Genomic DNA, 24,811 nt, shown 5'->3' on the forward strand with positions numbered 1-24,811 from the left:
ATACAATATTAAAGTTGCAAGGAGCAGCATAGGCAAAGGCTTGGATGTAAGGTATCTTTTTGGTGGGCTTTAGGAAAGTAAGCACAATAAGAACTTATTTTATGAAACAGTGTGGTATCTAATAGCTTTGGAGATTTGTTTCTTTCTCATATGATTGAGAGCTTTATATACTATATGTGCCCAATGTTCTGGAAGAGGAGACAAAAGAGTGGAAGACAACAATACTATTTTTTAAGTTTATTTTTTTAATAATCTCTACACCCAGGCACTTGGGTGGCTCAGTTGGTTTAGCACCTGCCTTGGGATCAGGTCATAATCTCAGGGTCCTGGGATGAGCTCTGCATCAGCCTGACTGCTCAAAAAGCAGCAGCTCCTCCTTCTCCCTCTACTCCTCCCCTATTTGTGCTCTCTCTCTCTCAAATAAATAAATAAAATCTTTTTAAAAATCTCTACAACCAATGGGGTTTTCAAATTCACACCCTGAGATCAAGAGTCATATGCTCTTCAAATGTGTCAGCCAAGCACCCCAGAAATCAAAACTATTTTACACTAGAGTTGTATGTAGAATGGAAAATAGGGAATAGCTAAAAAAAGTTACAGAGGTGTGAGATAGCTCAGACTGATGGTTTATTATGCCAACAGCATAAAGACATTAAGAGTAAGAGGATCTTGTGTACTGATCATGGGCATTTACATAATTTAATATGCTTGGGCAGAGTTCCTTCCACGTATTGATGTCATGGTACACTTTAAAGTCTGTATAAAACATACTAAAAATTAACCTATATCCAATGAAATGCATTAGGGATTTTCTGATTTTTAAAAGAAAAATTAATAAATGGGAGTTAGGATGGAGGAGACATGAAAAACTGCATTATTAGTGGTGAGTCATGATTAGGGCCTAGAATAAAGTAAAATGGGGAATGTGATTAAGATACACAAGAATAGAGTAAAGTTCCTAAATTAGATACCATCTGGATTGCTAGAGGAGAGGGTAAAATTGAAGTAGGAAACAACGCTTCTCATATTTTTACACTGAAAAATAGGAGCTGGTATAATAAACTTGTCTTTATTTAGTCTGGTGTTCCTTTGGATTAATGAAGCAATTGTTCAATTGGGTAGGTAAAAACTTGCTCTGGCTGTTGGGAGAGAGAACTGCTTGAGATAATGATGTGAGCTTCACCCACATTTAAATAAATGTTCATGTATTTGGCATTTGAAGAAAATAGCATTTGTAAAAAGAAAGTCTAAAATAGAACTTCAAGGAAAGACTGGAGAGAGAGAGAGATCCAAGGAGATAAAAAAAAGTCATCAGTAAAGCAATATGACCACCATGAATGAGGTTAAAGATGAGAATTTCAAAGAGATATGAGTTATCTATAGATTTCTATAGTTTGAAATGCTCTAGGACTGAAAATTGCCTAAATAATTGGCAATTTTATGATCAAAGGTGATCTTAAGTATGTTGAATTTCAAATTTCTCTTAATCTTACTTTTAAGAATTTTAAAATTTTTAGTTAGCTTTTAGTATTTCTCAGATTTTTATGACTACATAGCCAGTTATTACTAGAACCTGGAAATGTCTTTAGAAAAAATTTTAAAGTACATTTTTCATGAATATAATTTTCAAGTGTGATACTCCAGTTTATAATAAATATATATTTTGGTCTTCCATCTACAGTTTCTGGCTTACAGCTCCTAAATTCCTTGGAATTTCCTAAGTGACAAATGCAATGAGAACATCTTTTTAAAAAACATTTGGTCTCCTGTCCTCAGTTCCTGAAATCAAATCACCTCAGAGCCATAAAGATGAAATGGGTGTCTTGTCATTCATAACAAGTCAGAATCAGGACTTGCAAGACACAGTTTATGTTAATGAGGTGATTTTTGGAAATCCCCTGGCCAACGCGGGTGGTTGCCAGAGGAACCAACTGGTGAAATGATTTCTGGGCAGGGTGACAGGCTGGAGGTGGAATGATTTAATGGTCAATGATTTAATCAAGTATGCCTAAGCAGTGAGGTCTCTGTAAAAACTCAAAAGGAAGGAGTTCGAGAACTTTCAGGTTGGTAAATCAGAAAGCTTCCATTTTCCACTGTTGCCTGGTTCTAAACACCAAATGCCACAGGAACAGAAGCTCATTTGTTAGGGACCTCATCCTACATATCTCTTCATCCAGCTGTTGACCTGTATCCTTTAATATGCTTTGTAATAAACCAGTAATCTAGTGAATAAACTGATTTCTTGAGTTCTGTGAACCACTCTAACAAGTTAATGGAACCCAAGAAGGGGATTGAGGCAACCTTTGATTTACAGCAAGCTAATCAGAAGCATCGGTAACAACCCGGGCCTGCAGTTAGCATCTGAAGTGGAAGTAATCTTGTGGGACTGAGCCCTTAACCAATGGGACCTGACAATATCTCAGGACAGATAGTGGAAGAATTGAGTTGAATTGTAGGACACCCAGTTGTTGTACAGTTGCTTGTTGGTGTGGGGAAAAACCCCACTACGTTATTATTGGTGAGCAAAATTGTAATAAATATGCTGTAGTTTGGGTGGTTATCATCCTGAAGGACACTTTAGTAGTCTTGAAGATAATAGTGTTTTAACTATCACAAGTCTTGTAGTAGAATCATTTCTATGAACATATTTCTTAATAAGAAATTATCCTAGCAGGACTAGAATGAAACACATGTGGTAACAATATCTTTAACTTTTATGATTCTGAAGGATTGCATTTGCAAATGCAGCAGAATTAAATTTTCATATGAAAAAAATCAAATGTGTGAAAATATATCTTCCTATAATTTGACTAAATTTTCAAGCCTTTTTTCCTCTAAAATACCCAGAAATTTCAATCATTCCAATTTGCCAAACAAATGAAAATATAACTAGACTTTTCTCACTATCTTACTTCTCATTGACAAATATTCAGTAAATTCAAAATTCTCTCATTTTTTTGTTATATCTTACCAGGGAGGTACACTCAAATACTCTATTTTAATATCACTTAAAATAATTCTTGTCTGGGTGCTTATCAGCAAAACTGGTATATATTTAAGATTATTTACTTCAGTTAGGTCCTTTTTTTTAAGGAATTGCCTTTTTAATTTTCATATAAAAATATTTATGGGCCCCAAATCAAAACTATAATGCAAATCTAGCTTTCATGATATTCTCCTATCTCTTTCCTTCATTTTTATTAGTTGTGGTTTATCCTATATTTATTTCTTTTAAAAATATGTAAGAAAAGTACTGATATGTATCTGTATATGTATGTATGTATCTAAATTGTAGCCCTCCCCACACTTTCTTAAACAAAAGGTTGCATCCTATAAACATTGTTCTCCTTCCTGCTATTTTCATTTATAATATTTCTTGAAGTTAACCTATAACCACATAAGGATTGGGCTCTTCCTCATTGCTTTTAAGTGGCATATTACTTCACTGTATGAATTTACAAAGTTTATTCAACTAGTCATCTATTGATGCACATTTGAGTTACTGTTACTTTTCTTAGTGCAAAGAACAAACAGTGCTGTTAAGTGTCAGTTCTTTTTTTATTTTTTATTTTTTGGCACTGTACTTTGAGTACAGATTCCTAAGTAGAATTTCGGGGTCAAAGAGTAAATGCACATGTCAATTTGCAAAATTCTCACTGGAGATTTCATCACCTTTCAGTTCCCCCAGTCAAGTGTGAGTTTCCTGTTTTCCCCACGATCTCACCAGGGGAATATTTGTCACACTCAGAATATTTGTTATATGCATTTTTCTTATTAGCTGTGCAACTGAATTTTCTCATATGTAAAACTTAATTTTAGTGAATGAGTAGGATGTTTTCACCATAAGAGTAAGAGAGAGGATTAGGGAGAAGGGTTAGGGCTAGATCAGAAATTCCTTAAGTATCAATCTTATTATCTTGAGAAAGCCTACATAGATTTCTCATGGATGGAAATATATAATGGTCTGGAGAAAAAGAATGACATGATCACAAAACAGAGCACATCTCAGATGTAAACTTTTATTTATTATTTGAACTTATTTTTAAATATAAGAAATAACACATTTACTCTCGAAAATTGTGGGAAATATATGTGATGTTAATAAAACTAGTCCTCTATGTAACAGGCTTATTTATAACTTAGTTATAAAGTTGAACTGCTGAAATGTGTTCACAGAAGCATTTTGACTTGCATTAATGTTTTATGTCTCCTCATTTATATTAAAAATTCACACAAAAATGAAAATGAAGAAACTGCCAATACTTGATTTCTGTCACCTACATTTCCATCTGCAATCATTTACTTAGGTACCTTTAGACCCCATGGGAAAAAAATATCTAATCTTCAGAACTATCAATAACAGGAAGAAGAAAATTTTTTTCTTTTTTTAAAGGAATGAAATGTTTTCCATCCTAGTGGATTCTTAAGTACTTTGTCCAGTAAAAAACTGGAAAAGTAATGTTAATTTTATGGATGTTTTCCAAAATATATATTGTGATTGTACTTCATTTATTGATGAATCTGAGAGGAGTAATACTTTTAGAAATTTGAAATTTCTACCTAAAAAAGAGTTACATTACTGTTTTTGTTCAAGTCATCTTGGTATTTTTTACTAGAGTTTTAAATCTTCATCATTTCATATTCACTATTAATTTTTCCATATGAGTTTTATATATTTGTTGTTATGTTTGGCAATGTCTTTTCTCTCATTTGAACAATTTGCTATTCTAACAGATTTTACTTGTATATAGTAAAAAATAGGTCATGGGCATTTGTCATGAGACTGGCCTAAGATTACTAAGTTATAATCTTATATCATATCTTTCAGCTATTTTTTTCAACATCACATTTTCTACAAAGCCATAATTAATATTTTATCTTTGATAATCAGATTTCACTAATTTCTTTTTAAGATTTTATTTATTTATTCATGAGACATAGAGACATAGAGATTTTATTTATTTATTCATGAGACATAGAGACATAGAGAGACACAGACAGAGACATAGGCAGAGGAAGAAGCAGGCTCCATGAAGGGAGGACGACATGAGACTCGATTCTGGGTCTCCAGGATCACGCCCTGGGCCGAAGGCAGCGCTAAACCGCTGAGCCACCCAGGGATCCCCAGTTGTCACTAATCTTTTAATATTGTCTGTTTCACTTACTAGACTTTTGGGGCAATGTTAAGAAATAAAGGTGATAAACTCATTTTGGTGATTACAAAATATATAATCACTATTTTGTTTCATTTTAGCACTAATTTTAAATGGATATCATTTAATATATTATCCAATCATTAGCATATTAAGGAAATATTCTACCATTCTAATTCACTTAGAGTGTTCTCCTTTTTCTCTTCTTCCACCAGCTTCTCTTGCTTCTTCTTAAATCAGGAGTAGTTATTTACGTCTATCAATTTTTTTCCTTACTTATGAGCATACCAGATATAATTATTCAGAAAGACACATTTAGGAAATGAATAGGTGCTAATACAGTAAGACATGAGGAAGAAGTATGATTCTGTAGAAAATGTGAGAAGCCCTCAGTGTCCTGAATTGTTTACCTGAGTTCCTAGGAACATAAATTTATGAAATTTCTAGGAAGTTTGCAGCAGCACAAAGAATGTTACTAAAAGGAAGGCTAAAGAGAAGTAAAATACTGAGTTAAAAGTAAATATTTTTTTACTAATACAGGTGCACACTGAGAGCTTGAGAGAAGAGGTCATTATGTCTATATCCAATATTCTATACAAACATACTAGTGAGAGTAAGATAGATATTAATTGAATTTAAAAGTTGCTATAATTTCAAGATTCAATGGAAGTACTCAAATTATACAGTAACAGATTGTATTGGAAAAACACATAGTTCTTGCTTTGCAAATTTCCCATAACACATTTTTCAGTGATCATGGTTCACTGAAATAACACCAGTCCCCCAACAACAGAGTTCAGTTTCTATTTACTACAATATATTGTGAGTAACTGCTGCTACATAAGTAACAGATGCTCATTATGATAGAAGTGACCACGCTTGTCACTTCTTTCAAAGTCTGTCTGTGATTGGTCACTGAGAATCTCTTAGTTCATTCACCTATTGATGGTAAGGCATATAGTTGTTTTCCCTCTTTGCTTCTCAGCCATAGAAATGCTTTAGGCAAGATAATTAAACTTCTAAAACACTTCTACTGCTAGATAATGTACTAGATCAACCTGATTTTTGTAAGGTCTTGAGAGAAAATGAAAATTTGCTTTTTACCACCAAATACAATTTCATTAATCTAAGGAGTTATTTCAGCTTTTAAAACCTTGTAGACTATTGACACTGCACCTGGAGATCATGCAATTTCTCTAGCTGGGTTTTAGAAGAAGTAGTATAGAAAGCAGGCAGCTGAAAATATTTAAACGGCTTGGCTGGAGGTAAGAGAATATCCTTATCATAGACAAGAGCTTTTTCTACACCATGTGAATGACTTTGCAGAATGGGAATTAAATCAAAATAAAGTTAAAGATAAAATAGCTGTCAACTGTACCTCAATTAAAATATTTAAAAAATAATAATAATAAAGAAGAAATAGCTGACCATGAGAATATTGATACTGCCATCATTTCAGAGACTTAGAGGATTCCAAACTTACTGAAAAACTGAGGAACTTGCTGAAGACAATTTCTTGGCATAGATGAGGAGAGGATATGTGCTGGATGAGATGAAGCTGCCTACAGAAGCGATGTTAGTAAAAAACCTTCACATTAAAGGAACTGTTGGAAATCTTTCATGTCTTTGACATCACAAAGGCTAAAAAATGTCAAAAGCTGATTCTAACTTAGAAAGGAGCATGACAAGGGATAGAAAAGATGTTCAATCTGTATAGTAAGTTGTGTCACAAAAAAGGAGTTGTACCACTCTTCTTGCTGCTCCAGATAAGTGAAAGAAACCACTTTAATCCTCAGTGCTTTTAGTATTTTAAGTTACAATGTATTAAGTAATGTTAATTTTACTTTTTGTCATTTTCCTACACATTTATAACCAACAGTAAGAAGTTCTTAATGTTTTGACAAAAAAAGTTTTAAGGGTCCCCAAATAATCAAAACTCTTTGTTTTGGATTTTGAGATCAATTGTTCAAGGTTTCAGCTTACATGGTCACTTTTATCTTGTATAATATTACAGTAAACTAGGAGTGTTTGCATTTTGCTACAATTGAAAATTTGGTATAGTTAGTTTATTTTTATAAATATGATAACTATTAGAGTCATTAGATTTTCCAATCATTTCATTTCCTTTGAATGTTGCATGCTTCACTGGTTTCAACACTTGAAATCTTTATTAGGGTGTCAAACCTATACGAAAAACAAAAAAGAATTGTGTGATTTATTTTGAAAAATAAACAATTACCTCATGAGTCCAATCTATTACTGCCGAAACTTATTCTTTTCTTGTCAGATTATATTAGTTAAAAGAGACCAAAGTGAAAACAACTCTGGTGATTTCTTACACTACTTCAAGGATTCACCAGAACCCTCAACTGTCTAGGGCCCAAAGTCATCTCTTGGCCTTTCATTAACAATTTCACCCAAGAGGTCACTGAAAATCCGGGGTTGCCCAGGACACTTCTGATTTATGCCCGGTGCCTTGTGTAATTATCAATAGTGCTTCCTTGTATTCTCAAAGTCTTCTGGTTTGGACAATAAATCATGTGGTCACCCTGCACAGGGTAATATACTAGACCCTGATTTGACTTTGTCTTTATACTTCTGCTTCATTCCGTAGGGCCTTAGGAAAGCACAGAATCAGATTGTAAAAGGAAGTATGGAAGCATGGCAGAGTTTCTGAATCTCTACCTTCTGTGTTCTCAATTCCATGAGCTTCTTCAATATAGAACAGATTTTTTTGCTGAAAAAGAATTGCCTGAGCTACAGGCAAATGCTCCTGGAAATTTTTTACCTTCTCTTGATACATTTTGACCACAAATGGAGGATGGATGGCTGTCAGAGAAACATCCTCAAAATTAGCATATTAGCTTTCCTTTATCATTGACAAGAAAAAAGTGGCAGGTTAACTCACAAGTCACAATGCAAAGTTTTAGAACACTTCCTGCTGCCTGATTTGCCTTCTTGAGAGTGCAATTCAGATTCATCCAGGAGATAGGTGATGTAAGACATCTGAAGAACAGCTATAAACAAAGAAAACGTCAGGTATTGTTCCTTTCCACCACTGGGAGCTAATTCAAATGCCACAGAATCAGATTCATATCATCAAAATTCCACTCAATAATCATTTCATTTCTTGGTTCCTTGTCCCCTTTCCCTCAGTGAAGTTTTAAAACCTTTATTCTTCTCAAGCTTCCTCATGGCACCATCCCTGCACTCTTAACATTGGGCAGATGATAAGCAAGAAGAAAAGTAATCAGATGAGCTAAGTCCCCATTCCTCCAGAAGCCACCATGCCTACATTGGCAGAGGTTCTGCATTTACAGTGGAGAGCTTTCCCATTCATTCAGAGACCTTCCACTCTTTTCCAATTTACCCATCTATATCCTATTCTCTTAATCTTTCCCTCTTTGCTGAGCCCTACCCTGAAGTGAGTCATATATGTCTTTAAAACTCTTCCTAGTACCGTGAATTTGTTCTTTTTTTTTTTTTTTTTTTTTTTTTTGTCAATTTGTTCTTGAAATATAAAAAAGGAAGCTTGTCTTCCTTAACCTTCAAGATGCTTAAGGAAAATCTGGAATTTAACCTTAAATATCATTTTATTTGGATTTCAAGTCATTTCTATTTTTTAAAAAGATTTTATTTATTCATGAGAGACAGAGAAAGAGGCAGAGACATAGGCAGAGGGAGAAAGAAGCAGGTTTCCCATGGGGAGCCCGATGAGGGAATCAATCCCAGGACCCCGGAATCATGACCTGAGCCAAAGGCAGATGCTCAACCACTAAGCTGCCCAGATGCCCCTCATGCCATTTCTAAATATCCTTTTTGAGCACTATATTTGTCTTTTTTTTTCTATGTATGTAATATCTCAACCATAGTTAAGTAATAATTTGCTAATTACTGATGTATTATTTTGATTCACCTTAGATTATAGCATCTCTTAAATTTATATGGGTAGGGCTTATTGTTATATCCTCAGCATGTAGTCCATACTGCAGACCTTAGTAAACACTTAAGAAATATTTTTTTGGGGATCCCTGGGTGGCGCAGTGGTTTAGCGCCTGCCTTTGGCCCAGGGCGTGATCCTGGAGACCCAGGATCGAATCCCACGTCGGGCTCCCGGTGCATGGAGCCTGCTTCTCCCTCTGCCTGTGTCTCTGCCTCTCTCTCTCACTGTGTGCCTATCATAAATAAATAATAAAAAAAAATTAAAAAAAAAGAAATATTTTTTTGGAAGAATAATAAAATGTTATCAATATGTGCCCCATATTACTTCATTGGTAATACTCTTGCCAGAGTCATCTTTTAATTGTCAACTAGCTTTTACTTTTATTTTTTTTATTTTTTATTTTTTTATTTTATTTTATTTTATTTATTCATGATAGGTACACAGTGAGAGAGAGAGAGAGAGAGAGAGAGAGAGAGAGAGAGAGAGAGAGAGAAAGAGAGGCAGAGACACAGGCAGAGGGAGAAGAAGGCTCCACGCACCGGGAGCCCGACGTGGGACTCGATCCCGGATCTCCGGGATCGCGCCCTGGGCCAAAGGCAGGCGCTAAACTGCTGCGCCACCCAGGGATCCCTAGCTTTTACTTTTAAACATATATTGGGCTCTAAAGATAAGCAGACTAGGCTTTGAGTCTTTGTTTGGCTACTTATTCAGGTGACCTTAAGAAATTTGCTTATCCTCTATGAACTCTAGTTTCCTAATATGAAATTTAGGTATGATGCAACTTATATTACACATTGATTTGTGCTAAATAAAACATCTTTTTTGGTTTGTGACTTAGAGTAAGCATGTAATAAATAGTATTTGTCATTACTTGTATACATTATTTAGCCTCTTTGAGGTATTCTCACTGCTGATTACATTATTCTTGAAACTCTTCTCTCCATTAGCTTCCATGGCATCACACCTGCTTTTCCCCCCTTACTTCTTGAATCGCTTATTCTTAAACCATTGTGCTAGTTTTCCTATTTTCCTGCTCCATTTATGTGTGGATATGTAGGATTCCATCCTTTGTCTTCTTTTCTTCATCTACTAATTTATTTTGGATATTATCACCTAACCTATAGATTTTATTTTTATTGATCAAAAGCTACCAGGCTTAAATTCCCCTTGCACAAAGTCAAAGGACATAGTAATTATGAATAAATAGTTGATAATTACTGTTTAAGAAAATTGCATGTGGGCAATTTTTTAAATTCTTCCATAAAGCCATCTCCCATTCAGCTCCAACTCGAAAGGCATTTTATGTCCACATCATTTTCACAAGCACCATAATCTGACCTATTATAATTTACACACACATCAGCCCCAAACACAAAAATACCATACATACATAAAAGTGATCATTTTTCCTTGTATAAATTCAAGACAAAAAACTTAAAATGGTCTGCTATCTTTCTTTCATATCTCACTCCTTGTTACACTGTAGCATGAAACAATTTTATTTTTTCTTAACTTCTTAATTGTTTCTTAACTTTTTTTCTTGATTCAGATGCTTCTTTTCTTAAAAATGTAAATTATCTAAATAATACATTAAAACAATAAAAAAAATCTCTGTGACATTTTAAGTACTCCCTTTGCATACAGCAAAAAAAAAAAAAAAAAAAAACAAAAAACAAAAAACAAAACCAAAACCAAAAACAAGAAAACAAAAACAATTTTTAAAAACTCAAGATACTGAGGAAAACTTGAATCTCAGCCAGGCTAAAGTTTGCCAGTATCACAAGTGGATATACAATAATGAGCAAGACACGTTTTTTTATCTTCAAAGAGCTAACAATCTAACAGAACAAACAGACTCACTCATAGTTGTTAACTATGTTTTAACTATGTTATGCTGAGGGAATATGAAACAGAAAGCCATTAATTGAGCTTATTGTGATGGCACCAAAATTTTAAAGAAGCAATAAGACTGAAACTTGAAAACTGAATTGGATTAATCAAGTTTAAAGGGGACAGAATAAATATTCAGGTAACAAAAGTATAAAAATGGCAAAAATCACAGAGGCATAAACCACATTCAAGTTAATGCTGATGACAAAATCTGTTCAGTTGGAGCATGCTGTATATTACAGTAATTTTTTTTATTACAGTAAATTTAACAGACATATTTTCCTGGGAAGTAAGGGCTTTAGCATTCTACACTTGGAAATTTGTTATTTTTTCTACACTCCTATAAAAAAAACAATAGCAAAATAATTCTGAGCAACAACTCTAAGGGAGAAGAGAATCCCTGATTTAATTTGTATCAGTGGCCAATTAAAATACACCTCACAACTGGAAATAAATCCTTGCTCTCTCCTTTCTGATTCTATGAGAACCAGAAAACTCAAGGAATAAGAGATACCAAGGAAATATAGTTCCATAGCTTGCCTCTTGTGACATGGCTCATGGACCAATCACTCTAATCATTGTACATACTTGCCATTTGAACCTGTGATAGGGGAATTCCCCAAGAACTCCACTCAAAGAGAGGAGGCAAAGATAAAAGACATAAGGGCCATAAGGGCCATTTATTAGGATTAGCCAAGGACTAACGTCACCCAAATTCTCCTTACCTAACAATACCAAAAACTTTCTGTACATGTCCCCCAAATCATAACACCAACCTGGGTTGAGTTGTAACTTATATTCTTGTCCATATTCATCTGGGCATGACATTTGTTTGTATTTCCATTACACATCCATGACTCCGGGCATGAGCTAAATCCAACATCTGAAAAACATAAAAACATATGAAGAAAGTCTATAAAGATATGATACTGATAAACACATAAGCATAATATGTATGTGCAGATACAGTATAAATTAGCATATTTCTTAGAATTTACAAACATTTTCATTGTGTACTGAAATGACTAACAAAAGTCACACATTGAGTGAAATGGCTACTTTTAATATGAGAGAAGGAAGAGAATGGCATCTGAAATGGAATGGGATTTGGATCTGGAATAATCTGAAGCAGAAGGAAAATCACAGATACAGAGAAAGAAAAATGATGAAGAGATTATTAAAAGCAATCAGAGAATTCTTCAGTATGTTTGGATTGATGCAAAAAGACCCTAGTCTGTCTCAAGTCTGCTAATTTTTTTTTTTTTTTTACAGGAACCCAATCACCTCCCTGTTTCCAGAGATCTTTCTATAAGATTCTGCTTTAAGTGGTCACAGTTTTCTGTAGCTCTCAGGTGGAATTTCAAACCCTCTCCATGCTCTATGTGAACACTCATCACACCACTCCAATCGTATCTGTTAGTTTGCTTAGCTTCTTGTCAGACATTCACTGAGAATTTTCAAAGCACCCCATGCTATCCCTCACTAATTTTATTGCACTATGCCTCCTCTCCCAACATTCAATGTTATACTTTCACCCAATCTGAACTGTTTCTTCTAACTGTGTAGTTTCTTGCACTACTTACTTATATTAATGAGCACTTATTACACTGACTTGTAATTTTCTGTTTACTTGTCTGCTTCTTCTATCATACCTTGAGTTATTCAAGACAAGGGATAGTTATAACTGTTAGGCATAAAACTTAATATTCTCTCTTTTTTTCTTTTACTGAAAGAAGGTAAGAAAGGAAAGAGTCAAGAAAAGAGGGAAGAAAAATCAGTAAGAGGCTATAGAATTTTCAGGAAAGGAAAGGACATAGTTCCTTTCTGAAGAATTTGGTTGAACTGTCTGGCAAAGTATAGGTTTCCACTGTGAATGTTGCGATTGTTGTTTATATCCAGTCTCATTTGAAAAGGAAAGCTGCCTGTTCATACACTTCATCTTAGTCTTCCAGAGATGGAAAAATATCCAGAAAGATTTCTCACTTTTTAGAGATATGTAATAGAAAAACCATCCTCTTTACATAGCAAGGGAGTCAACCCATACCAACTACCTATTCTCTCTTAGCAAGCATGATAGGGTATACAAGAACACCTGTACATGAAAGAGAACTTGTACGAAAAGAATTTTAAAAAGAAAAAGAAGAAAAATAAAGGTATGTAAGAAAGAGGAGTGATATTTTAAATACTCTTTTAGTTAATATACTGAGAGGACTCCTAAAGATATTATTATACCTGAGGTCAGAATAGGATGCTACAAAAACCAGAATTCTCAAGAATCATTTAAGGTTTTATCAAGTTAAACATACGATTGTTGAAATAATAATCAGTATGTCAATTTTAAAAAGGAGTCTAAAACCAGAAAATAAAATATATAGAAAAGATGAAAATTTGCATTCCTAACATTTGAAGAAGAGATGTCATGGAAAGTGTAGGAAAGAGAGTGGAGAAAAATGAATGTAGAAGTAAGAGAGTGCATTTTTCTTCATTTGAAAGACACAAACTTTCAAATTGAGGAGGTATTCAGATTGAGTGCACAAGCAAATAAATGATTAAAAGGCACTCATACCCAGAATATCCTAAAACTTCAGCTCTCCCAAATGAATATCTTAAATGCTGAAGTCAGGTCATTTCTATGGAATGAAATGACACTTGGAATAGACTTCTTAACAATGTTGTTTGCTAGAAACTGTGAGGCACTTCTAGTACTCACAAAGAAACTAATTTTTAACTTTTGAATTTATACCTAACCAAAAAAAAAAAAAAAAAAAAGACCTTTTCAGACATATCAGAAGAAGACAGAGAATTCATCTCCCATATACCCAACTAAACTCCATTATAGCTGAACTCTATAAAAATGCGAGTGTAATATGTGAAGGTAGAAGACGAAAGAAGGAATTAAAAAACAAACAAATGAATCTAACCCAAGTAAGAGAGAGATTAAATTGATAAAAATAATTATACATATAAAGAAACTAAGTCAAAAGAGACAAAAAGTGTTTTTTTTTTAAATAGGAGAATTTGTTAATGATGACTGTATCTCCATCTTTTCTTTATCTCAGATATATTTCAAGATTTCAGATTCAGTAATATATCCAGGGAAAAATGAATGTGCTTATTAATAAGATTAGACAATCAAGAGAGCATTTCACTCACCATTTTCTTTCTGCTTTAGGTCTTCACAATATTGTGAGGTAAAGTTGTTCAGCTCTTTTATTGTGTTTTGTGTCATGTTTTTAAAAATGTTATGCTCATTTGAGACATTATTATACATATTCATCCATATTGTTAGATTTTCCTCCAACTGTTGTATATTGCTTTGTTGAACATCATACTCTGTTCTGTTGCCCAAGATGAGTTTCCAGTAATCTATAATTCATATCAGGAAATTAATAACTTTTACACGGTCAAAGTTTTCCAATAAATTATGTTAATATCACAATGATTATTTCCAAATTTAATGGAATACTCATATTAAAATGATACCTACATATGTGTAAAATACTAACCATTGTGCTTTAAGATTAACATTTATTCGAGATTAAAAAGGTTTTATTTTACTCAATAGAGCACTTATTTCCTGTTGAAAGAAATGCCCAACAAAGTCTAAAAATAAAATATAAAAGAGATTCATGTGAAGCAGAGATTTCAAAATAAAAGATGATGCAATTCAGTTAGTTTATAGAAATCACACTTTTGAGATTAGGACGCACCATAATATTATTGATGAGCCTATGTGTTGTGATTTGATTTTCTTGGACAGATATAGCCATGACTTAGGATGGAGATGGTAAACATCAGCCTCAGGATTAAAAAAAATCAGAACACAGGGATCATGTCCTTAAAAACATCAGAAGATTCAGAAAACTTCATAACTTCTTCATTTTGTGGATTGTTATAACATGTTTTGGCTTTTCTATATAGACTCATACTAGTTTACCTGAGAACCCTGCAATTTACTAGAATCTTTCATTTTTTAAGTTTTATGAGGATCATAGATAAAATTACAAAGGATGTGTGCTCAAGCAATGTTAGTAATTATTATATATAATCTTCCTCTTCTTTCCTCAGGATGCCTTTGTACTCACTGTTATAGGAGAGAAATAAAGAGGGAAGAGCATCATCCACTAGCATCCAGGATTGAGAAGAAATGCTCCCAAAATATGGACTGCTTAAAATAACCCTTTAATTATCAAATAATTAATAGGCATTTAAAGAAATAAATTGTTATAGGGCTTGGTAATGTAGTTGAAGAATAGAAGACATGATCAATATAGCAAAGCAGAGAAACATGAAGGAAAGACAAAGGGGCATTAAAACCATAAAGTGTAAAATTAAATGGTAGATGTATGGTCAAATACTTTACCCTGGTCACTTATAGACCACACAGAACTGGAGAAATATTTTAGGTTCTCTTACCTGGAAATTGAGTGTAAATATGATAAAATATGATGTGGGTAAAGTTGAATGAAATCATGCATGTGAAGAACTTGGGAAAACATTAGTATTCAAAAGTGTTAAGTGATATGTTATAAGAGTATTTAAATTATCAAACAAAATATTGATATAAGTGATACTACTATATGACTTCAAAGATATTAATGCATGTTTTTAATTTTAATAGCTTTTACCTCCTATTGGCAGATACCAATGGCTTTCAGTTTCTCCTCCTTTTCTATATTTTGAAGTTTTGGCAATGTACATGCATTATTATCTTTATTGAAAAAAATAAATTTAAAGTGTTTAATATCCTTTTTCATTAAATGTGGAACAAACTTCTGATCAGATCACAGTGGATTTAGAATTTTCCTTCTCTTTTTTTTTAAATAACATAAAGCAGCCCTTTAAGTATTAAAAATACAGTTTTGCTATCTTAAAGAGAATTTTCCTTTTCTTATAAAGAACCAGCTTTGATGTTCAAAAGGTTACTCATTTCTGTTTATTCATTTGTTGGTTCATGAACCTACTTATTATTCATTCAAAACCTACTTATTGTTCATGAACCTACATATTATTCATTCAGTCAAAGAATACAAAGGATGAATAAGACACAGTCTGTGTCTGTTAAAGCTTATGTTATATCAGAGGAAAGAAATTCTGCTCACCAATTATTATGCTAATATTAAGAACAGTTATAGAAGTTTCAAGGGGAAAAATGATCATTTGGGAGAAATTATATTTCAAAAGATTAGCAGCATGAAACCAGCTTGTACTTATCTGAAGCTGATGTGATTACTAGGAGAAAATAACTGGCTATTAATTAAGGAATTAGAAAACAAATCAAGTTGATAACGGGATTTTGAAAGATATCTGCAACTAGAATGACTTCGGCAAGAAGAAAATGCATGAAAAATGGAGAAATTGCTTCAAGTATATGAAATAATCATGAAAACTCTCAGGATATAATTAGTTGTATTTTTATTGTTGCATTGATTTCACAGTTTCTAGAATAAGACTTTACATTACTATCATTAGCATCATTCTGCCATGAGTAGTTGCCACTGAGGGCAGTTGATGTTAAAATATCCTCAAGACAATGACTAATATGATATAGTCATACATAAATGATATGTGTTTTCTACTCTATTAATCTGGAAGTATTATGTGGATATGTCTTAAGACTTGGATTCTTTTGCAGTGTGCCTGATAAAACCAATTGACAGGTTCAGAGAAAAGGAGAAACTTACTTATAATGCCTAGGGTCCCTAGGCCAGCCAGCACCACCAGGTTCAAGATCAGCGAAATGAGAGAAACAGCACACCACACTTTTGACAGAGTGCTATGTCCTATGAAGAAGCACCAATTCATAAAAATGACATGAAGCAACACATTTATGTGTTTGTTCTTTCCCTAACCCCTAACCCTCTCCATCCCATGGCCCTTATGTATAAAAGTATTGGAATTTTTTTTTTTTTTGATGAAAAAAATTGCTTGCAAGGTCAGGCAAGTCCTCATTTATGTTCAGCCAACTTGAATATATTTTTGCATTCACAACTAACATTGAAAATACATAATTCTAAGTAAATGTGATCATAGGACATATTTTGGATACTTTCATGGACACTCTCTTGTCTACATTTTAGTAGTCTTTTTTCCCCATCCTGCTTCCCATCTTGCTGTTTCCTTGTTCTTCCCATCCTCAGGTAATTAGTGTTGGCCACCTGATGGATATTCTTTCCTAATTTTTCTATGCTAATATTGAGATACATTATTTAATAGGATTTATAATCCATTCTCTTGATGATTGATCTCTTCTAGGTTTTCTTTAATATATTATTAGGAAATCATCTACTTCCTTTAGATTATCAAATCTATTGCCATGAAGTTACACAGGCTTTACTCTTACATGTATTTATTCTCTCCCCTATTTCAGGCTAGATATTTAAACATATTCCTTTTTAAATTTTTATTTATTTATTATTGAGAGATAGAGAAAGAAAGGGGAGGTAGAAGAAGAGGGAGAGAAAGAACTCAAGCATATTCTCCCAGTGAGAGGGGAGCCTGATGTGGGGACCCTGAGATCACGACCTGAGCTGAAACCAAGAGTTAGATGCTTAACCAACTGAGCCACCTAGGAGCCCCAGACTTAATATTTGATAATTTTGCTCTCTCTATTCTCCCTTAATTTGGCTACTAGTCTTTTTTTAATGAAACCAGTCAGCAGATTAATTTTTCTCTTTAAAACCTTTCTGTTGGGGATCCCTGGGTGGCGCAGCGGTTTGGCGTCTGCCTTTGGCCCAGGGCGCGATCCTGGAGACCCGGGATCGAATCCCACATCGGGCTCCTGGTGCATGGAGCCTGCTTCTCCCTCTGACTATGTCTCTGCCTCTCTCTCTCTCTCTGTGACTATCATAAATAAATAAAAAAAAAAAAATTAAAAAAAAAAAATAAATAAAACCTTTCTGTTTACTGATTTAAGGTTTTAAATTTGTCAACTCTCTCTTAATTTGTCTTGTGATTTTATAATATATACATTAAGATGGATTATTATTTTTTAAGATTTTATTTATTTATTCATGAGAGACACAGAGAGAAAGAGAGAGGCAGAGACACAGGGAGAGGGAGAAACAGGCTCCATGCAGGGAGCCCAACGTAAGGACTCGATCCCCGGTCTCCAGGATCACACCCTGGGCGGAAGGTGGCGCTAAACCGCTGAGCCACCGGGGCTGCCCCTAGATGGATTATTATATTCTTCTTCTTTAATCATGAAAAAGAGGGATGATAAATCTTTCTTTCATACTTTTAGCTGTTTCCAAAAGGAAGTGTTTTCCTTTTCATTGTATTCTAAATGTACGTAATTTTATTACAGATAAATTTAGACTCTCCAACCTAGACTTTTATAATACTTTAATTCCCTCACCACTTCTAACCACTGAGTTTTACAGTGATGGATTAGTAATTTTTGTTCTAGACTATAATACTAAGACTTTCTCTTGCAGTATATCCATTTCATTGCAAAAATGATTTAGCATGGTTATTATTACAACTTTCATTATAGTGATTCCATTGTCAGCTATTACATTTTGATTTGCCCCTAAATTTCTCCTTACTTTGAGGTCTGATTAATTCCTTGTATGTCTGAAAAGTTTCTTGAATATTTTCTTAGAAGGAGTATATGATAATTTTTTATTTTGTTAAAATGGATGAATTAATCTTTTCTGAGTTCAATACAGGTGATGGCAGTTTTTTACCCCTCCATCTCTATTCAGTACTAGAGAATGTCTAATTATTCTTTAATTATTTCCTTGTTTATATCTGTTCTTTTTCTTCTCTATGAAATCTTATTATTTACATATTGGATCACTTGAATAAATTATCCAAGCCTATATGATTTTCATTACTTCATAAATTTTGAATGATTTTTTCTATATGATCTATGAGAACATCCAATAGGACATTGATGGTCTTCATTCTTCCTTTTAACTCAGGATGAAATGGATGAAAAAGGATGAAATGATGAAAAGTGGTAGGAAATAGGGGTCCCTGTGTGGTGCAGTTGGTTAAGCACCCATCTCTTGGTTTCAGCTCAGGTCGTGATTTCAGGGTCCTGAGATCAAGCCTGGCATTGGCCTTTCCTCAGAGGGGAATTTGCTGAAGTTTCTGTCTCCCTCTCCTTCTTCTTCTGCCCCTCCCCCTCCAAATAAATAAATCAGTCTTTCAAAAAAGAACAACAAAATGGGAGGAAATAAGATTATAAAATAAAAAATAAAATTTTTCTTATAAAATAAGAAAAATTCAGCAAAACATGAAAATACTGGTCAGTAGATGGAGAGAATAATAAAAAGGAGATGGTTTCCTATAAGTAAAGGATATCAGCTTTATCACCTTTTGTTTATCCTCCTTTGTTCCCTTCTCAGAAGTTTTCCATCTTTTCGCTTTAAAGATAATCTCTGATTGTTATGTCCCAGTGTCTACCACAAAGCTCTTCTTAACTTTGTCCTGACTCAGTGGCTGCATTTATGCACATAGGACTCACCTGCCACAGCTCTGCTCTCTGCCAGCTCAGCTGTGCTCTCAACTCCCTCTGCTCTACTTTCAGCTTCACCATCTATCTCCATTTCAGGCACTTCGCGATTCTCTTTTCAGGGAAAAAAAAAAAAAAAAGGTAAAATTGTTTAACAATAGTCCCTTTTCTCTGGTCTTCTTTACTTTCTAGCTATCCATATATTACCAGTGTTCTTGGTCTGATTCTGATGATAGATATTTTAAATAGACAAGCACTGGGGTGCCTGGGTGGCTCAGTCATTTGAGTATCAGACTCTTGATTTCAGCTCAGGCAGGTCATGATGTCTCAGGATGGTGAGATCAAGTCCCTTGTCTAGCTCTGTGCTGGGCGGGGAACCTGCTTGGGGGTCTCTCTCCTTCTTCCTCTGCCCACCCCCATGTTCACATGTCCTGGCTCTCTCTCTGCCCCTTCTAAAATAAGTAAGTAAGTAAATAAATAAGTAGAGAAACTTTGTGTGGTGTTTTACAAAAATAAATTTTAAACAACCTACCCAGCTGTATACAAAGGGATAAAGTTGTATAAGGAAACATGTGTTGGAGCATATGTAACAGTACCTATATTACATCTCCTGGTGTATAAGCACCCTACTTCAGTTGTTATATGTCATCCCATTATACTAACTGGATGGCAAGTATGTATTACTTCTCCCCAGTATATACAGTGCTTTGTCAATATCATAGATGCAGAAAAAAGGACTCTGCTTGGAAGAACTGGTCCCTAAAATATTATCTACCAACCTGATGCTTCAAATTATATAAGCAGAGACTTATTCCTGAAGTGATTTTTCTTCCTCATCTGAATATAAAATTGGGGTAAAATTTGGGGTAAAGTCATAAATTAAAAACTCCACATATACATAGAAAGCATAATTTTATAGTAAGATCAAAAGGACTTAAACACACACACACACAAAAAAAACACAAAACACACACACACACAAAAGGACTTAAACACAAAGGAATAAAAATAATGTAAATAACAAAATATAAATAACAAAAATAATTCCAGGGAAGGCACAAGAAACCAATTACCCTATAGTAATACAAAAATTTTAATCAATATGATTTTGATGTTCCCTTTAATCATTGTTATCTTTAATTTTCTAGAAATTGAACTGCGGGATAAAACAGACTGGAATTATATGGCTTGGAATGATATTATGTAGAGATAGGAACCCTCAGTCTTGTTCCTTCTCAGAAAGAAGCAAATGTTTATCACATCATCACTGACTGGAATTCCAGGGTCCTATAAATCTCATACACAGCGTATGTCTATTTTGTATCCTTTAGCCATGAAATAAAAATCCTGCATGGTTATGTTCTTGCTATTACTGATTTCCTTCCCATAAAAGCCTGTATGTGAGACCATCCTAAAATGTCTAAAAAACATAAGAAATGCTATTTTGGTGACACTAGAGATCTGGATTTTCAGAGACTTAGCCTACCATCTTCCCCCAACACACACACACACACACACACACACACACACACACACTGTGATCTTACAGACTAAATAAGACACACAACTAGGCTCTGGCATAGGAACTTCACAATGTTCCGGGATTCCATAACTGAGATCTTAGGAGTCTCATAGCCTTGAGGTGAAGGCAGGGAGAACTCACCAGGGTAGTTAAATAGTTCTCTTGTTGTGTGTCTGATCCTACATAGAGGCACTTACCTGCTCTCCTGAGACTGTAGCTCTCTTGGGATATCTTTGACTTGGAAAGATTTGGAAATTTGAGAGTAGCATAAGTCACTTCCTCAGGCATTACTGAACCTATAAAGCACAATTGTTCACTGTGTGTGATGCATGTCACACAGAAGCTGCTCTTGTGGCAGGCATAACCTACACATGTGGAGACTGAGTTCAGTGATCTACCTTTGTAAAAAACAAGCAAAAATATAGTGTCAGAAAACAGAACTGTTCCACTGAGAATTTCAGAATTGCTTTATTCTCATCTGTACATACATCTCTTCTCTTTCCTTTCATAACTTCCTCCAGTAAACGGAACTTGAAGAGATGGTCCTGAGAGAAACCTGTGAGTTTTAAATGAAATATTCTTTAAAAAAAAAAAAAAAGTTGTGGAAAATGGCAGGAATCTCCCAACTTGAGAGGGCCCTGTGAAACAAAACAAATAAAGTATCTTTATTTCTGCATATATAAATTTGTTAACCAGCATGTGCCTGTGAGAATAGTTACAAAGGCATGCAGTTAACCCACTACTGATTCCCAAACAACCACAGGTGAGTAGTTCTCACCAAAACATTATTTCCTTTCTTCTTTCTTCCTATTTTTGTGGATTGAAAGAGTCTTTAGCAGTTAAAAGAAAGAAATTGGGGCAGTTGGGCGTCCAGCTCTTGGTTTTGATCAAGTCATGATCTCAGGATCCTGAGATCAAGCCCTGTGTCAGGCTCCCTGCCTCTGCTTGGCATTCTCTCCCTCTGGCCCTTTCCTCAGTCTCTCTCTCCAAGATAAGTAAATAAAAGAAGAATATTAACTAATGGATCCATACAAAATCAGAAAAGTGGTACTAAGAAAAGCAGAAAAGGCTATACTTGAGCTACACTAGAGATTGTCCTCCTAACTCCTACCCTCCACACAGAATAGCCACTGAATAGAAGGGAGATATATTTTAAAAGTGGCATTTTTTTATTTAGAGAGTACTCATCAGGTTAGGATCTGAATTCTAATAACTTGAATTGGGGGGGGCAAAGCTAGGTATACATGTATATTGACCTATTTTACAGGCTGAGGAGTGTGTAGTTCAGGGAGCTCAGGTGTCTTGGTCAGAATTCAGCAAAGATTTTTCAGAAGACAGCATCCTCTGTTTCCTGAATATCTAGCATAGTGGCAAACACATAACAGATATTCAGTCAGTATCTTTAAGTGGGTAAGTTATTAATTCATTCAGAAATAATCATAGTATTGCTCAGTGAAAAGTAACTGTTAAATACTGTTATTAATAAGAATACCTTTACTGATTTTTAAGAAAGATTGGGATATTGTGCAGTAGGCACAGTGTCTGGGTAAAAATGGGGTAAAATAAAAATACTACAAAGGTACAGATTAAGGAATATTTAACTGTTGTTGAGAAAGGGAATATATTTCTTTTTAGGAAACCACAGTCTGATATGTAAACTTTGATGAAATGAGAAAGACTAAAGACTCCCGCAATGAAGCTCAGAATTTTCACTGACTTTAATTTGCTCTGGAGCAACAGATATTTCTCACATATCATAAATGTGCTTTTATTAGTAAGGAATTACCTCAGGAAAAAAAATATCATTTACTCTCTTAATCTTCCTTCGGAAACCTTACGTAGCAATGTGTACCCTAAATCTTCAAAGCTCAGATTTCTCCTCACAGGTTCAGAGTTTAACCCCAACCCAATCTGATCACAATATACTTTGTCTCCATAAATATAAATGCAGAGCAGTTTATTTCATAGGTGGTTTCCAACTATTTAACTTTGAAAAGTAAAATGAATATTCTCACCTGGGAGTTCAGGAACATTAACTTATTTATGTCTTCATTTTTTTATTCAGCAATTTAGTCAAGTATTTACTCTGTACTATGCATTATTCCAGAGCAAATGACAGAAACGTTTTTCTTCCTTACTGTAGTTTACATTTTACAATTCATATATTTGCTTGTCCATATACTTACATGCTAATGTTTTGTGTTACTTATTTATGAGTTAGTAATAAAATGTGAAGTAGTAAAAGTGTTGTGGATAGGAATAGATTAGGGAAAGGTAGAGTGGCAGAGGAAGGAGAAGGGGCTTTTATGTTAAACAGAGTACTCCCAGAAGGCCTCTCTGTGGAGGTGGCATTTGACATAGAGAATAGTAACAGCAAAAATATCATTCTACAAAAATATGCTACTTTTTATTTTTTTTTTATGATAGTCACACAGAGAGAGAGAGAGAGAGAGGCAGAGACATAGGCAGAGGGGGAAGCAGGCTCCATGCACCGGGAGCCTGACGTGGGATTCGATCCCGGGTCTCCAGGATCGCGCCCTGGGCCAAAGGCAGGCGCCAAACCGCTGCGCCACCCAGGAATCCCCAAAATATGCTACTTTAAACTGTAATGTTTACTATGTGTTTCAGTTAGTGAAATCACGGGTCAGAATTATTTATTCATTTATTTTAAAAAGTTTTTTTTAAAGATATTTATTTATTTATTTACTTATTTATTTATTTAATTTATTTTGAGAGAGAGAGAGCAGGAGCAGAGGGAGCACCAAAGGGAGAAGAAGAGCAGACTCGCTGCTGAGCAGGGAGCCCATATGGGGCCCATCCTAGGACTCCTAAATCATGACCTGAGCCAAAGGTAGACACTTAACTGACTGAGCCACTCAGGTGCACCTCAGAATAATTTTTTAAAGTAAATTATTTGTTCTTTCGATTTCAGAGGCTTCATTTTAAAAAAATTTCCCCTTTCTTTCCAGTTTCATCCTAATATGTTCTCTATTTTCAACACCTGGGCCAAACTTGATCCCTTGCCAAATCTGACCAAGGAAGGAAATATGTTCAATACTCTCTTTACTTGAATGAGAATTAATTAAGTTCTCTGTCTCTGGACCCACTGGTCTAGTTCCAGTAACTTGGTACACAGGACTTCCTGGGTGAGTTTAATTACCAATAATGCTTTAACCTGAAATCCTGAATCAGAGCCCCTTCATCCCTGCTTATAGCCACAGTGAATAAATCACAAACAAAGCACCAGCTGAAAAAATTGTAACAATCCAGCAGAAGTAGACGCACAAACTGACAGATGTAGGACCTGGCTAACAATACTCAGAGGAGCAGTGACAAAATGTCCCAGGATGAACATTGTAACAGCTATTACATGATGTGAGTCCCCAGTGGATTGGAAGGACTGGAGACTCAGAGAAGGATGACTCTGAGAAAAAAGGACACTCCACAGAAAATATAATAAGGCAAAAGAATCTAAAGGATAAAATCTGGAGGATATTTTATAGGTAACTTAAGGAAAGAAGAAAGATTAGATAGTGGGACAGAGCAAATAACTATAGGATAACTATGTCCAAATATGGAGCAAACAGAAATTTGGGATGACTTGAACAATTATTGAGGCAAAATAAGAAAATTCCATCAAACTTTATGTTGAGAATACTGAGCTTTGAGTGGCATGTTGGAGATGTAGAGAAAGATTTGTAATTATTACAATGGAATTCATCATTATCCAATCGTAACACAGTCAATAAATAAATGCAGTTTTATTTTTTTTATAAATGCAGTTTTTAAATCCACTCTTACAATCAACCAATGATAAAATCATGAAATGATTATGTCTGTGG

The 24,811-nt window shown here is 34.4% G+C and overlaps 1 protein-coding gene across 1 annotated transcript; it reads right to left on the minus strand.

The window, feature by feature from the left end:
• Window positions 1-4,005: 4,005 nt before the first annotated feature.
• On the minus strand, window positions 4,006-21,418 carry LOC112665640 (uncharacterized). The gene is made up of 7 exons (XM_025455643.3): window positions 21,167-21,418; window positions 19,460-19,561; window positions 16,671-16,769; window positions 14,140-14,352; window positions 11,763-11,869; window positions 8,062-8,170; window positions 4,006-7,337 (listed from the first exon to the last, which is right to left on the minus strand). The coding sequence occupies exons 1-7, from the start codon at window positions 21,255-21,257 to the stop codon at window positions 7,324-7,326; spliced, it is 735 nt and encodes a 244-aa protein (XP_025311428.3). The 5' UTR covers window positions 21,258-21,418; the 3' UTR covers window positions 4,006-7,323.
• Window positions 21,419-24,811: the final 3,393 nt, after the last annotated feature.

The sequence above is a fragment of the Canis lupus genome, chromosome 27, assembly GCF_003254725.2.
Source record: "Canis lupus dingo isolate Sandy chromosome 27, ASM325472v2, whole genome shotgun sequence".
Taxonomy (NCBI): Eukaryota; Metazoa; Chordata; class Mammalia; order Carnivora; family Canidae; genus Canis; species Canis lupus.

Excerpts from the sequence above, each read along its gene's own strand:
- LOC112665640 (XM_025455643.3), bottom strand. The coding sequence starts at position 21,257 with ATGCCTGAGGAAGTGACTTATGCTACTCTCAAATTTCCAAATCTTTCC. Across the intron at positions 14,353-16,670 it reads AGGGACCCTAGGCATTATAA|ATTACTGGAAACTCATCTTG; the intron begins GTAAGTTTCTCC and ends TATGAATTATAG. Across the intron at positions 8,171-11,762 it reads TAAGTTACAACTCAACCCAG|CTGTTCTTCAGATGTCTTAC; the intron begins GTTGGTGTTATG and ends CTTTGTTTATAG.